The sequence below is a fragment of the Dendropsophus ebraccatus genome, chromosome 13, assembly GCF_027789765.1.
Source record: "Dendropsophus ebraccatus isolate aDenEbr1 chromosome 13, aDenEbr1.pat, whole genome shotgun sequence".
Lineage (NCBI taxonomy): Eukaryota > Metazoa > Chordata > Amphibia > Anura > Hylidae > Dendropsophus > Dendropsophus ebraccatus.
The window spans coordinates 77,939,393-77,954,749 of record NC_091466.1 but is presented as its reverse complement, the minus strand read 5'-3'; the positions used below and the strand labels follow the sequence as shown (position 1 = coordinate 77,954,749).

Here is a 15,357-nt window from a genome sequence, read left to right as displayed (position 1 = left end):
ACATATATACAGGAGGAGACATACAGAGGAGTATATAGAGGAGACATATATACAGGAGGAGACATATATACAGGGGTACATAGAGTATACATATATACAGGAGGAGTTAGGGCTGGGCGATTAATCAAATAAATTTGCCCAAAAGGTTATAATCGATTTCGATTAAAATCATAAATTAAATTTTCACAAAAAATCACTGCAGGCAGAGCAGCGTAGAGTGATGGGTTGGCGGCTGGGCTGGAGTTGCAGGTCAAGCAGGCGGTGCGGAGGTGAGGTGCATGGCGGGCGGCGGTGCGTGGAGTGTCGCGCCGGAGGTGAGGTGCAGGGCAGTCGGGCAGTCCGCCTAACAGAGCCGCGACTGACCTGCCCCAGCTATACATATCACGTCCAGTTCCCCTCCCGGCCACATGTGCAGGTCCCCGGTCTCTGGAGGAGGCTGCAGGGACTGTAGTGGTGATAACGTTGCTTCAGGTCCTGGAGCTGAACAGCGGGATCTGCATCCCCCGATCCCGCTGTACAGCTCCAGTAATGGCAGTGACGCTATCACCACTACAGTCCCTGCGGCCAGGGCCGTATTTACCACTAGGCACCTGTGGTCCGATGCCTAGGGCACCACCTTGCAGGGGGGCAGCACCAGGGAGCAGGGGGACAGAAAAAACTAATTCTTTTGTTTTTATTTTTTTTAGTTTCCCTTCTCCCGTTCAGACTTGCCAGTAAATCTGGTGTCTTTTCCAGGGGGGTGGGGGGTATGGTGGTATTGGTCAGGTCTGGTATCGCCAATAGGTGCGTGAAGATGGGGCGTCTTCAGGTTTAGTGCCTAGGGCAGCAGCAGCTGTTAATACAGCCCTGCCTGCGGCCTCCTCCAGAGACCGGGGACCTGCACGTGTGGCCGGGAGGGGAACCTGTGTGCCGGGGTGAGAGGAGGAGGGATATGTGCACTCCTGCCCCAATCACGCCCAGCTGCCCCAGTTTCCCCCAGTATGCCCCTGTCACCTCTCATTTATACCTTTATTACTACTACACCCCTCATCTTTACCTGTACTACTACTACTTCTACTACCTAACCCTAACCCTAACCTGTACTACTACTACACCCCTCATCTATACCTGTACTACTACTTCTACTACACCACTCATCTATACCTGTACTACTACAGCCCACATCTATACCTGTACTACTAATTCCCCTCATCTTTACTACTAATACACCCCTCATTTATACCTGTACTACTACTAATCCCCCTCATCTGTATTACTAATACACCCCATATCTATACCTGTACTACCTCACCCTTCATCTTTACCTCTACTACTACTACTAATGCCCCTCATCCGTATTACTAATACACCCCATATCTATACTTGTACTACTACACCCCTTATCCACTATACCTCCACTACTACACTCTACCTAGATGGAGGCACCATGTGTCCCGCTATCCCCACCCCCTCGCTTATCCCGGAAATGCCCCTGCCTGCATGTGTCCCTGCTACACAGAGGATACATATATACAGCAGTACATAGAGGATACATATATACAGGGGGAGGCATATATACAGCAGTACATAGAGGATACATATATACAGGGGGAGGCATATATACAGTAGTACATAGAGGATACATATATATACAAGAGTACATAGAGGAGACATATATACAGAAGTACATCGAGTGATATAAACTATTGTAAAAATACAGTAACCCCAGCTCTCCAGCATCTTATACTCAGTATGATAGAGGTCACCCAGCTCTCCAGCATCTTATACTCAGTATGATAGAGGTCACCCAGCTTTCCTAGCATCTGTCTATGGGACCGTTTCGTGTCATCACTGAGCCGCCCCATAGACTTATACAGGAAAGTGAGTTCTGACCCTTTCACAGGGCACAGTAGGATATTTGGTCACCAATGACTGGAAGGACCGAAGATGTTATAGGTAAGAGGTTAGAGGCCAGAGTGGTCCTTTAAGGATGGGCCGCCAGCCTGCTACTCATGGGCCAGTGCTGTGTACTTGCCCCCCGGGCTAAAATTTGCCAGCCAGCCCCTGGTCTGTACCCCCTGTATAGCTGTATAGTAATGTGTGTACCCCCTGTATAGCTGTATAGTAATGTGTGTGTACCCCCTGTATAGCTGTATAGTAATGTGTGTGTACCCCCTGTATAGCTGTATAGTAATGTGTCTGTACCCCCTGTATAGTAATGTGTGTATACCCCCTGTATAGCTGTATAGTAATGTGTGTGTACCCCCTGTATAGTAATGTGTGTACCCCCCTGTATAGCTGTATAGTAATGTGTGTGTACCCCCTGTATACGTGTATAGTAATGTGTCTGTACCCCCTGTATAGTAATGTGTGTATACCCCCTGTATAGCTGTATAGTAATGTGTGTACCCCCTGTATAGCTGTATAGTAATGTGTGTGTACCCCCCTGTATAGGTGTATAGTAATGTGTGTACCCCCTGTATAGCTGTATAGTAATGTGTGTGTACCCCCCTGTATAACTGTATAGTAATATGTGTACCCCCTGTATAGCTGTATAGTAATGTGTGTATACCCCCTGTATAACTGTATAGTAATATGTGTACCCCCTGTATAGCTGTATAGTAATGTGTGTACCCCCTGTATAGCTGTATAGTAATATGTGTACCCCCCTGTATAGCTGTATAGTAATGTGTCTGTACCCCCTGTATAGCATTGTGTGTGTACCCCCCTGTATAACTGTATAGTAATGTGTGTACCCCCTGTATAGCTGTATAGTAATGTGTGTACCCCCTGTATAGCTGTATAGTAATGTGTGTGTGCACCCCCTTTATAGCTGTATAGTAATGTGTGTACCCCCTGTATAGCTGTATAGTAATGTGTGTGTACCCCCTGTATAGCTGTATAGTAATGTATGTGTACCCCCCTGTATAGCTGTATAGTAATGTGTCTGTACCCCCTGTATAGTAATGTGTGTGTACCCCCTGTATAGTAATGTGTGTGTACCCCCCTGTATAGCTGTATAGTAATGTGTGTGTACCCCCTGTATAGTAATGTGTGTGTACCCCCTGTATAGCTGTATAGTAATGTGTATACCCCCCTGTATAGCTGTATAGTAATGTGTGTACCCCCTGTATAGCTGTATAGTAATGTGTATACCCCCCTGTATAGCTGTATAGTAATGTGTCTGTACCCCCTGTATAGTAATGTGTGTGTACCCCCTGTATAGTAATGTGTGTGTACCCCCTGTATAGTAATGTGTGTGTACCCCCCTGTATAACTGTATAGTAATGTGTGTGTACCCCCTGTATAGTAATGTGTGTACCCCCCTGTATAGCTGTATAGTAATGTGTGTGTACCCCCTGTATAGCTGTATAGTAATGTGTGTACCCCCTGTATAGCTGTATAGTATTGTCTGTACCCCCTGTATAGCTGTATAGTAATGTGTGTACCCCCTGTATAGCTGTATAGTAATGTGTGTGTACCCCCCTGTATAGCTGTATAGTAATATGTGTACCCCCTGTATAGCTGTATAGTAATGTGTGTACCCCCTGTATAGCTGTATAGTATTGTCTGTACCCCCTGTATAGCTGTATACTAATGTGTTTTATCCCCCCCCTGTATAGCTGTATAGTAATGTGTGTGTACCGCCCTGTATAGTAATGTGTCTGTACCCCCTGTATAGTAATGTGTGTGTACCCCCTGTATAGCTGTATAGTAATGTGTGTGTACCGCCCTGTATAGTAATGTGTGTGTACCCCCTGTATAGCTGTATAGTAATGTGTGTACCCCCTGTATAGCTGTATAGTAATGTGTGTACCCCCTGTATAGCTGTATAGTAATGTGTGTACCCCCTGTATAGCTGTATAGTAATGTGTGTGTACCCCCTGTATAGCTGTATAGTAATGTGTCTGTACCCCCTGTATAGTAATGTGTGTATACCCCCTGTATAGCTGTATAGTAATGTGTGTGTACCCCCTGTATAGTAATGTGTGTACCCCCCTGTATAGCTGTATAGTAATGTGTGTGTACCCCCTGTATAGCTGTATAGTAATGTGTGTGTACCCCCTGTATACGTGTATAGTAATGTGTCTGTACCCCCTGTATAGTAATGTGTGTGTACCCCCTGTATAGCTGTATAGTAATGTGTGTGTACCGCCCTGTATAGTAATGTGTGTGTACCCCCTGTATAGCTGTATAGTAAAGTGTGTATACCCCCTGTATAGCTGTATAGTAATGTGTGTACCCCCTGTATAGCTGTATAGTAATGTGTGTACCCCCTGTATAGCTGTATAGTAATGTGTGTGTACCCCCTGTATAGTAATGTGTGTGTACCAGTGGCGTCGCTAGGCAGTTTTATTCGGGGCTCATGCCCCGAATAAAATGCCTGCTGCCCCGGATCTCTTCTGCCCCGCTCTTGCGAGCCAGATGTGGCTCTTTTGGTGGCCGCATCCGGCTCGCAGATTGCCGCTGCTGCTCTCCTCCTCCTCACCTACTGGCCGCCCGCAGCACCCGGACACGCTCCTCCATCCAATCAGCGGAGACCGGGAGTGTGGGGCCGCTGTGGTGGGCCGTGGTGCACGTATCCAATCAATGCGTGCGCCACGGCCCACTGCAGCGGCCCCACACTCCCGCCCTGAGTTGATTGAGTTGTAGGAGCACCTCCGGCCGCTACGATAGGTGAGGCGGACAGCAGCAGCCGCGATCTAGAAGGAGGTGAGCAGGCACGGGGGGAGAGAAACGGGCGAGAAGCACAGGGGGAAAGAAGCAAGGGGGGAGAGAGACATGGGGGAGAGAAACGGGAGAAAAGCATGGGGGAGAGAAAGAGGGGAGAAAAGCATGGGGGAGAGAAAGAGGGGAGAAAAGCATGGGGGAGAGAAAGAGGGGAGAAAAGCATGGGGGAGAGAAAGAGGGGAGAAAAGCATGGGGGAGAGAAACGGGAGAAAGTAACAGGGGAGAGAAACAGGAGAGATAACCATGGGGAGAGAAACATGGGAGAGAAACAGGGGAGAGAAACAGGGGAGAAAAGCATGGAGGAGAGAAACGGGAGAAAGCATGGGGGAGAGAAACAGGGGAGAAAAGCATGGGGGAGAGAAACAGGGGAGAAAGCATGGGGGAGAGAAACGTGAGAAAGCATGGGGGAGAGAAACAGGGGAGAAAGCATGGAGGAGAGAAACAGGGGAGAAAGCATGGGGGAGAGAAACAGGGGAGAAAAGCATGGGGGAGAGAAACAGGGGAGAAAGCATGGGGGAGAGAAACAGGGGAGAAAGTAACAGAGGAGAGAAATGGAGGAGAGAAACAGGAGAGATAACCATGGGGAGAGAAACAGGGGAGAGAAAGAGGGGAGAAAAGCATGGGGGAGAGAAAGAGGGGAGAAAAGCATGGGGGAGAGAAAGAGGGGAGAAAAGCATGGGGGAGAGAAAGAGGGGAGAAAAGCATGGGGGAGAGAAACGGGAGAAAGTAACAGGGGAGAGAAACAGGAGAGATAACCATGGGGAGAGAAACATGGGAGAGAAAAGCATGGAGGAGAGAAACAGGGGAGAAAGTAACAGGGGAGAGAAACAGGAGAGATAACCATGGGGAGAGAAACATGGGAGAGAAACAGGGGAGAGAAAGAGGGGAGAAAAGCATGGAGGAGAGAAACGGGAGAAAGCATGGGGGAGAGAAACAGGGGAGAAAGCATGGGGGAGAGAAACAGGGGAGAAAGCATGGGGGAGAGAAACAGGGGAGAAAAGCATGGGGAGAGAAAGGGGAGAAAAGCATGGAGGAGAGAAACAGGGGAGAAAGCATGGGGGAGAGAAACAGGGGAGAAAGCATGGGGGAGAGAAACAGGGGAGAAAGCATGGGGGAGAGAAACAGGGGAGATAAGCATGGGGGAGAGAAAGAGGGGAGAAAAGCATGGAGGAGAGAAAGAGGGGAGAAAGTAACAGAGGAGAGTAACAGGGGAGAAAGCATGGGGGAGAGAAACAGGGGAGAAAAGCATGGGGGAGAGAAAGAGGGGAGAAAAGCATGGAGGAGAGAAAGAGGGGAGAAAGTAACAGAGGAGAGTAACAGGGGAGAAAGCATGGGGGAGAGAAACAGGAGAGATAACCATGGGGAGAGAAACATGGGAGAGAAACAGGGGAGAGAAACAGGAGAGATAACCATGGGGAGAGAAACATGGGAGAGAAACAGGGGAGAGAAACATGGGAGAGAAACATGGGAGAGAAACAGGGGAGAGAAACATGGGAGAGAAACATGGGAGAGAAACCGGAGGGGAGAAAGCATGGGGGAGAGAAACAGGGGAGAAAGTAACAGAGGAGAGAAATGGAGGAGAGAAACAGGAGAGATAACCATGGGGAGAGAAACAGGGGAGAGAAAGAGGGGAGAAAAGCATGGGGGAGAGAAAGAGGGGAGAAAAGCATGGGGGAGAGAAAGAGGGGAGAAAAGCATGGGGGAAAGAAAGAGGGGAGAAAAGCATGGAGGAGAGAAAGGGGAGAAAGTAACAGAGGAGAGAAACAGGAGAGATAACCATGGGGAGAGAAACATGGGGGAGAGAAAGAGGGGAGAAAAGCATGGGGGAGAGAAAGAGGGGAGAAAAGCATGGGGGAGAGAAAGAGGGGAGAAAAGCATGGGGGAGAGAAACGGGAGAAAGTAACAGGGGAGAGAAACAGGAGAGATAACCATGGGGAGAGAAACATGGGAGAGAAAAGCATGGAGGAGAGAAACAGGGGAGAAAGTAACAGGGGAGAGAAACAGGAGAGATAACCATGGGGAGAGAAACATGGGAGAGAAACAGGGGAGAGAAAGAGGGGAGAAAAGCATGGAGGAGAGAAACGGGAGAAAGCATGGGGGAGAGAAACAGGGGAGAAAGCATGGGGGAGAGAAACAGGGGAGAAAGCATGGGGGAGAGAAACAGGGGAGAAAAGCATGGGGAGAGAAAGGGGAGAAAAGCATGGAGGAGAGAAACAGGGGAGAAAGCATGGGGGAGAGAAACAGGGGAGAAAGCATGGGGGAGAGAAACAGGGGAGAAAGCATGGGGGAGAGAAACAGGGGAGATAAGCATGGGGGAGAGAAAGAGGGGAGAAAAGCATGGAGGAGAGAAAGAGGGGAGAAAGTAACAGAGGAGAGTAACAGGGGAGAAAGCATGGGGGAGAGAAACAGGGGAGAAAAGCATGGGGGAGAGAAAGAGGGGAGAAAAGCATGGAGGAGAGAAAGAGGGGAGAAAGTAACAGAGGAGAGTAACAGGGGAGAAAGCATGGGGGAGAGAAACAGGAGAGATAACCATGGGGAGAGAAACATGGGAGAGAAACAGGGGAGAGAAACAGGAGAGATAACCATGGGGAGAGAAACATGGGAGAGAAACATGGGAGAGAAACAGGGGAGAGAAACATGGGAGAGAAACATGGGAGAGAAACAGGGGAGAGAAACATGGGAGAGAAAAAGGGGAGAGAAACAGGGGAGAAAAGCATGGGGAAGAGAAACAGGGGAGAAAAGCATGGGGAAGAGAAACAGGGGAGAAAAGCATGGGGAAGAGAAACAGGGGAGAAAGCATGGAGGAGAGAAACAGGGGAGAAAGCATGGAGGAGAGAAACAGGGGAGAAAAGCATGGGGAAGAGAAACAGGGGAGAAAGCATGGGGGAGAGAAACAGGGGAGAGAAACATGGGGAAGAGAAACAGGGGAGAAAAGCATGGGGAAGAGAAACAGGGGAGAAAGCATGGAGGAGAGAAACAGGGGAGAAAGCATGGGGGAGAGAAACATGGGAGAGAAAAAGGGGAGAGAAACAGGGGAGAAAAGCATGGGGAAGAGAAACAGGGGAGAAAAGCATGGGGAAGAGAAACAGGGGAGAAAAGCATGGGGAAGAGAAACAGGGGAGAAAGCATGGAGGAGAGAAACAGGGGAGAAAGCATGGAGGAGAGAAACAGGGGAGAAAAGCATGGGGAAGAGAAACAGGGGAGAAAGCATGGGGGAGAGAAACAGGGGAGAAAGTAACAGAGGAGAGTAACAGGGGAGAAAGCATGGGGGAGAGAAACAGGAGAGATAACCATGGGGAGAGAAACAGGGGAGAGAAACATGGGAGAGAAACAGGGGAGAGAAACATGGGAGAGAAAAAGGGGAGAGAAACAGGGGAGAAAAGCATGGGGAAGAGAAACAGGGGAGAAAGCATGGGGGAGAGAAACAGGGGAGAAAGTAACAGAGGAGAGAAATGGAGGAGAGAAACAGGAGAGATAACCATGGGGAGAGAAACAGAGGAGAGAAAGAGGGGAGAAAAGCATGGGGGAGAGAAAGAGGGGAGAAAAGCATGGGGGAGAGAAAGAGGGGAGAAAAGCATGGGGGAGAGAAAGGGGAGAAAGCATGAGGGAGAGAAACGGGAGAAAAGCATGGAGGAGAGAAAGAGGGGAGAAAGTAACAGAGAAGAGAAATGGGGGAGAGAAACAGGAGAGATAACCATGGGGGAGAGAAACAGGGGAGAAAAGCATGGGGGAGAGAAACGGGAGAAAAGCATGGAGGAGAGAAAGAGGGGAGAAAGTAACAGAGAAGAGAAATGGGGGAGAGAAACAGGAGAGATAACCATGAGGGAGAGAAACGGGAGAAAAGCATGGGGGAGAGAAAGAGGGGAGAAAGTAACAGAGAAGAGAAATGGGGGAGAGAAACAGGAGAGATAACCATGGGGGAGAGAAACAGGGGAGAAAAGCATGGGGGAGAGAAACAGGAGAGATAACCATGGGGGAGAGAAACAGGGGAGAAAAGCATGGGGGAGAGAAACAGGGGAGAAAGCATGGGGGAGAGAAACAGGGGAGAAAGCATGGGGAAGAGAAACAGGGGAGAAAAGCATGGGGGAGAGAAACAGGGGAGAAAGCATGGGGGAGAGAAAAATGGGGGAGAGAAACAGGGGAGATAAGCATGGGGGAGAGAAACAGGGGAGAAAAGCATGGAGGAGAGAAACAGGGGAGAAAAGCATGGGGGAGAGAAATGGGGGAGAGAAACTCAGAGGGCCCGGGCCCCGGATGTTTTAGGACCCTAGCAACGCCCCTGGTGTGTACCCCCCTGTATAGCTGTATAGTAATGTGTGTACCCCCTGTATAGCTGTATAGTAATGTGTGTACCCCCTGTATAGCTGTATAGTAATGTGTGTGTACCCCCCTGTATAGCTGTATAGTAATGTGTGTACCCCCTGTATAGCTGTATAGTAATGTGTCTGTACCCCCTGTATAGTAATGTGTGTATACCCCCTGTATAGCTGTATAGTAATGTGTGTATACCCCCTGTATAGCTGTATAGTAATATGTGTACCCCCTGTATAGCTGTATAGTAATGTGTGTATACCCCCCTGTTCTGCAGGTGGGGGTCTGATCGGACGCAAGGCTTGTATAGGGACCGGGTCGAAGATTGACACCATGATGTGTGTGGTATACGGCTGGACGGAGGAGATGTCCTTCTCAGGGACCTCCAGCGGGGACGTCTGTATCTGGAGAGACCTGTTCCTGATGAAGACGGTGAAGGCTCATGATGGGCCGGTGTTCAGCATGCACGCTCTGGATAAGGTGAGGAGATGGCTGCAGTGCCCGCTGCTTCACCCCAGCTCATCCCTTATACTACAGTCACATCCAGAGCTGAGCTCACAGGCAGTGCATTGTGGGAGCCCGGATGGCCTGCAGTGTACGGCGGGTTATCTGACACCTTATACCGAGGACACCCAGCGGTTACAGCTTCCTGTACATGTGACTGCAGTATATGGCGGGTTATACCTTATACCGAGGACACCCAGTAGGTACAGCTTCCTGTAGATGTGACTGCAGTATATGGCGGGTTATACCTTATACCGAGGACACCCAGCGGGTACAGCTTCCTGTATGTGTGACTGCAGTATATGGCGGGTTATACCTTATACCGAGGACACCCAGCGGGTACAGCTTCCTGTATGTGTGACTGCAGTATATGGCGGGTTATACCTTATACCGAGGACACCCAGCGGGTACAGCTTCCTGTAGATGTGACTGCAGTATATGGCGGGTTATACCTTATACCGAGGACACCCAGTGGGTACAGCTTCCTGTAGATGTGACTGCAGTATATGGCGGATTATACCTTATATTGAGGACACCCAGCGGGTACAGCTTCCTGTATGTGTGACTGCAGTATATGGCGGGTTATACCTTATACCGAGGACACCCAGCGGGTACAGCTTCCTGTATGTGTGACTGCAGTATATGGCGGGTTATACCTTATACCGAGGACACCCAGCGGGTACAGCTTCCTGTAGATGTGACTGCAGTATATGGCGGGTTATACCTTATACCGAGGACACCCAGTGGGTACAGCTTCCTGTAGATGTGACTGCAGTATATGGCGGATTATACCTTATATTGAGGACACCCAGCGGGTACAGCTTCCTGTATGTGTGACTGCAGTATATGGCGGGTTATCTGACACCTTATACAGAGGACACCCAGCAGGTACAGCTTCCTGTATGTGTGACTGCAGTATATGGCGGGTTATACCTTATACCGAGGACACCCAGCGGGTACAGCTTCCTGTATGTGTGACTGCAGTATATGGCGGGTTATACCTTATACCGAGGACACCCAGCAGGTACAGCTTCCTGTATGTGTGACTGCAGTATATGGTGGGTTATACCTTATACAGAGGACACCCAGCGGGTACAGCTTCCTGTAGATGTGACTGCAGTATATGGCGGGTTATACCTTATACCGAGGACACCCAGCGGGTACAGCTTCCTGTAGATGTGACTGCAGTATATGGCGGGTTATACCTTATACCGAGGACACCCAGCGGGTACAGCTTCCTGTATGTGTGACTGCAGTATATGGCGGGTTATACCTTATACTGAGGACACCCAGCGGGTACAGCTTCCTGTATGTGTGACTGCAGTATATGGCAGGTTATACCTTATACCGAGGACACCCAGCGGGTACAGCTTCCTGTATGTGTGACTGCAGTATATGGCGGGTTATACCTTATACTGAGGACACCCAGCGGGTACAGCTTCCTGTATGTGTGACTGCAGTATATGGCGGGTTATACCTTATACCGAGGACACCCAGCGGGTACAGCTTCCTGTAGATGTGACTGCAGTATATGGCGGGTTATACCTTATACCGAGGACACCCAGCAGGTACAGCTTCCTGTAGATGTGACTGCAGTATATGGCGGGTTATACCTTATACCGAGGACACCCAGCGGTTACAGCTTCCTGTAGATGTGACTGCAGTATATGGCGGGTTATACGTTATACCAAGGACACCCAGCGGGTACAGCTTCCTGTAGATGTGACTGCAGTATATGGCGGGTTATACCTTATACCGAGGACACCCAGCGGGTACAGCTTCCTGTATGTGTGACTGCAGTATATGGCGGGTTATACCTTATACTGAGGACACCCAGCGGTTACAGCTTCCTGTAGATGTGACTGCAGTATATGGCGGGTTATACCGTATACCGAGGACACCCAGCGGGTACAGCTTCCTGTAGATGTGACTGCAGTATATGGCGGGTTATACCTTATACCGAGGACACCCAGCGGGTACAGCTTCCTGTATGTGTGACTGCAGTATATGGCGGGTTATACCTTATACCGAGGACACCCAGCGAGTACAGCTTCCTGTAGATGTGACTGCAGTATATGGTGGGTTATACCTTTATATATGCACTAAACTGGAAGGAAACTGCACTACCTGCCGGGGTTCTGCCTGAGGCCAACTAAACAACAACACAACCAAAAAAAGGAGAGGAAAGAGTAAGCCCAAAACAGGACAAGCGCACACCCAAATAATCAAAAAATGAATATACCTTTATTAAACAAACATATGAGTACTACAAAACAGCAACTGGACTAGAGTCCCTATACATGATTAAAAACAATTAAAACCACAACAACCTGGGAGAACCAGACAATACAAGGAAAACTCCCAGGGTCACAACCCAATTAAACATGTAAACCAACCTTCCCTAATTAATAAATAATTATATATACAAAAAACAGATGTATGGTATAATATATAGAAAGTGCCGTGCCTCAAAGTGCAAAAAATATACACATATCAATCAAATAATGTTCTCACTGTGAAGATGTTCAGATACAAACAAATGAAATGAAATTCATATCACCATGTGCACAGGAAGGGAGGAAGAACTGGGGCGACCCATGATGCCCTACGATTACGTCCACCAGGAACTTCAGGAGTATCATATGGGGACTCTATTTATATCATAATTCACAAGTGTTTCCATTCAATATTTAGTCTAAGACATACCTGGCAAGCGTTCTAGTATTGCACCCTGTTGGACCAGAGTAAGATGGCGACCGCGGCGTGTAGTATTTTTTACTGCGCATGTGCAGGGAAAGGACTGGCAATTCAAAAGCCTCCTCCCCGGCTTCTTTTGGGCAAAGTAGATCACTTCTGGTTTCGCGGACAGTGACAATACAGTATCACAAACATCCATGACCTGACATATATCACTGATCCTGCTCCTCATCCAGTCGAAGTAAAGTAAAGACTACGACATATACTGCAATTGGCTACGCATGTGCAGTGATAGATCTGGCTTCTTATGGGCTTCTGGGGATTCTGAGTTGCCAGAAGGGTACAGCTTCCTGTAGATGTGTGATGGTTATACCTGAGGGTTTGTTACAGTGTGTCACTATGAGCAGTTCTCAGCGACACAAACCTCTCCTGTGCAGCTGTGACTGGCGCTCCTCCTGCACAGTATGGCGGGGTAGTGAGGTCCTAGCACTCTCTCTTTTTTCAGGGCTTTGTTACCGGTGGGAAGGACGGAGTGGTGGCGCTGTGGGACGATTCCTTTGAACGTTGCCTCAAAACCTACGCAATCAAAAGGTCTGCACTGGCTCCGGGCTCCAAAGGTGACAGAACCACTGACCGCACTGTATATAGTGATCGCACTGTATATACTGACCGCTCTCTACACACCACACTGTATATACTGACCACACTGTATATACTGATCGCACTGTACACACCACACTGTATATACTGACCACACTGTATATACTGATCGCACTGTACACACCACACTGTATATACTGACCACACTGTATATAGTGACCGCACTGTACACACCACACTGTATATACTGACCGCACTGTACACCCCGCACTGTATATACTGACCGCACTGTACACCCCGCACTGTATATACTGATCGCACTGTACACACCACACTGTATATACTGATCGCACTGTACACACCACACTGTATATACTGACCGCACTGTACACACCACACTGTATATACTGATCGCACTGTACACACCACACTGTATATACTGACCACACTGTATATACTGATCGCACTGTACACCCCGCACTGTATATACTGACCGCATTGTACACGCCACACTGTATATACTGATCGCACTGTACACACCACACTGTATATACTGACCGCACTGTACACCCCGCACTGTATATACTGACCGCTCTGTACACGCCACACTGTATATACTGACCACACTGTATATACTGATCGCACTGTACACCCCGCACTGTATATACTGATCGCACTGTACACACCACACTGTATATACTGACCGCACTGTACACCCCGCACTGTATATACTGATCGCACTGTACACACCACACTGTATATATTGACCACACTGTACACCCCGCACTGTATATACTGATCGCACTGTACACACCACACTGTATATACTGACCGCACTGTACACACCGCACTGTATATACTGACCGCACTGTACACACCTCACTATATATACTGACCGCACTGTACACACCACACTGTATATACTGACCGCACTGTACACACCGCACTGTATATACTGACCGCACTGTACACACCTCACTATATATACTGACCGCTCTGTACACACCACACTGTATATAGTGACCGCACTGTACACACCGCACTGTATATAGTGACCGCACTGTACACACCGCACTGTATATAGTGACCGCACTGTACACACCACACTGTATATACTGACCGCACTGTACACACCGCACTATATATACTGACCGCACTGTACACACCGCACTATATATACTGACCGCACTGTACACACCGCACTATATATACTGACCGCACTGTACACACCTCACTATATATACTGACCGCTCTGTACACACCACACTGTATATAGTGACCGCACTGTACACACCGCACTGTATATAGTGACCGCACTGTACACACCGCACTGTATATAGTGACCGCACTGTACACACCACACTGTATATACTGACCGCACTGTACACACCGCACTATATATACTGACCGCACTGTACACACCGCACTATATATACTGACCGCACTGTACACACCGCACTGTATATAGTGACCGCACTATACACACCACATTGTATATAGTGACCGCACTGTACACACCACACTGTACACACCACACTGTATATATTGACCACACTGTACACCCCGCACTGTATATACTGACCGCACTGTACACCCCGCACTGTATATACTGATCGCACTGTACACACCACACTGTATATACTGACCGCACTGTACACCCCGCACTGTATATACTGACCGCACTGTACACCTCACATTGTACACACCACTAGCTCTGCTGTTCCAACCAGTGACTGTGCTGATCCTGGCCGCACTCTATTACGCTGTATTTGTCTTCGCTCCAGGGCTGCTTCTAGAAGACAACCCCTCCATACGTGCCATATCTCTGGGACACGGCCATATCCTAGTGGGAACCAAGAACGGTGAGATCCTGGAGATAGACAAGAGCGGACCTGTCACCCTGCTCGTCCAGGTAACCACCTCCGTCCAGTGCACCTGTCCTGTAATACTCTGTGCTGCTGTAGACACTCTAGGATTGGCTGTGTCATTGTGTATAAGAAACAGCAGATGGGTTTGGAGTATAATCTTGTGTAGCTGATTTCTAGCCACCCCTCCTCATTAAAGAGGCTCCTCCCCTTTTTGAGGTTCCTCCCTTCTAATGAGTCTCCTCCCCTTTGTCTAACTTTCCTTTTCTCTTAGGGGGTTTAGTTCCTTGCTGTAATGTGATCCTCTCCATGCACTGATCCTGCAGGGATAAGCAGAGCTGCAGTGTACAGCATGAAAGGGGACAGAGCTGCAGGAGGGGGGTCTATTCTATCTCAGACCCTATTATGGCGGTGTATACTGTACTGGATGTAGCGCCTTATCTGCCATTCACACCTGTCACCCTCTATCACACCTGTCTCCCCTTTTGCAGGGACACATGGAAGGCGAGGTTTGGGGTCTGGCGGCGCACCCCCACTTACCCATCTGTGCCACTGTGAGCGATGACAAGACCCTGCGCATCTGGGACCTGTCCCCCAGTCACTGCATGCTGGCCGTGCGCAAACTCAAGAAGGGTAAGAAGCCCCCACCCCACCCTGAAGACCCCAGAGA

At 48.9% G+C, this 15,357-nt stretch overlaps 1 protein-coding gene across 6 annotated transcripts in view; it reads left to right on the top strand.

Moving 5' to 3' along the window:
- Positions 1-15,357, top strand: part of EML5 (EMAP like 5) — a 108,888-nt gene that overhangs the window by 74,330 nt on the left and 19,201 nt on the right. For all 6 annotated transcript variants that reach the window (XM_069951233.1, XM_069951234.1, XM_069951232.1 and 3 more), the window contains 4 exons: positions 9,299-9,501; positions 12,728-12,839; positions 14,607-14,734; positions 15,179-15,320. In XM_069951233.1, coding sequence (XP_069807334.1) covers positions 9,299-9,501; positions 12,728-12,839; positions 14,607-14,734; positions 15,179-15,320 — 585 coding nt within the window. The remainder of the gene's footprint in view (positions 1-9,298; positions 9,502-12,727; positions 12,840-14,606; positions 14,735-15,178; positions 15,321-15,357) is intronic.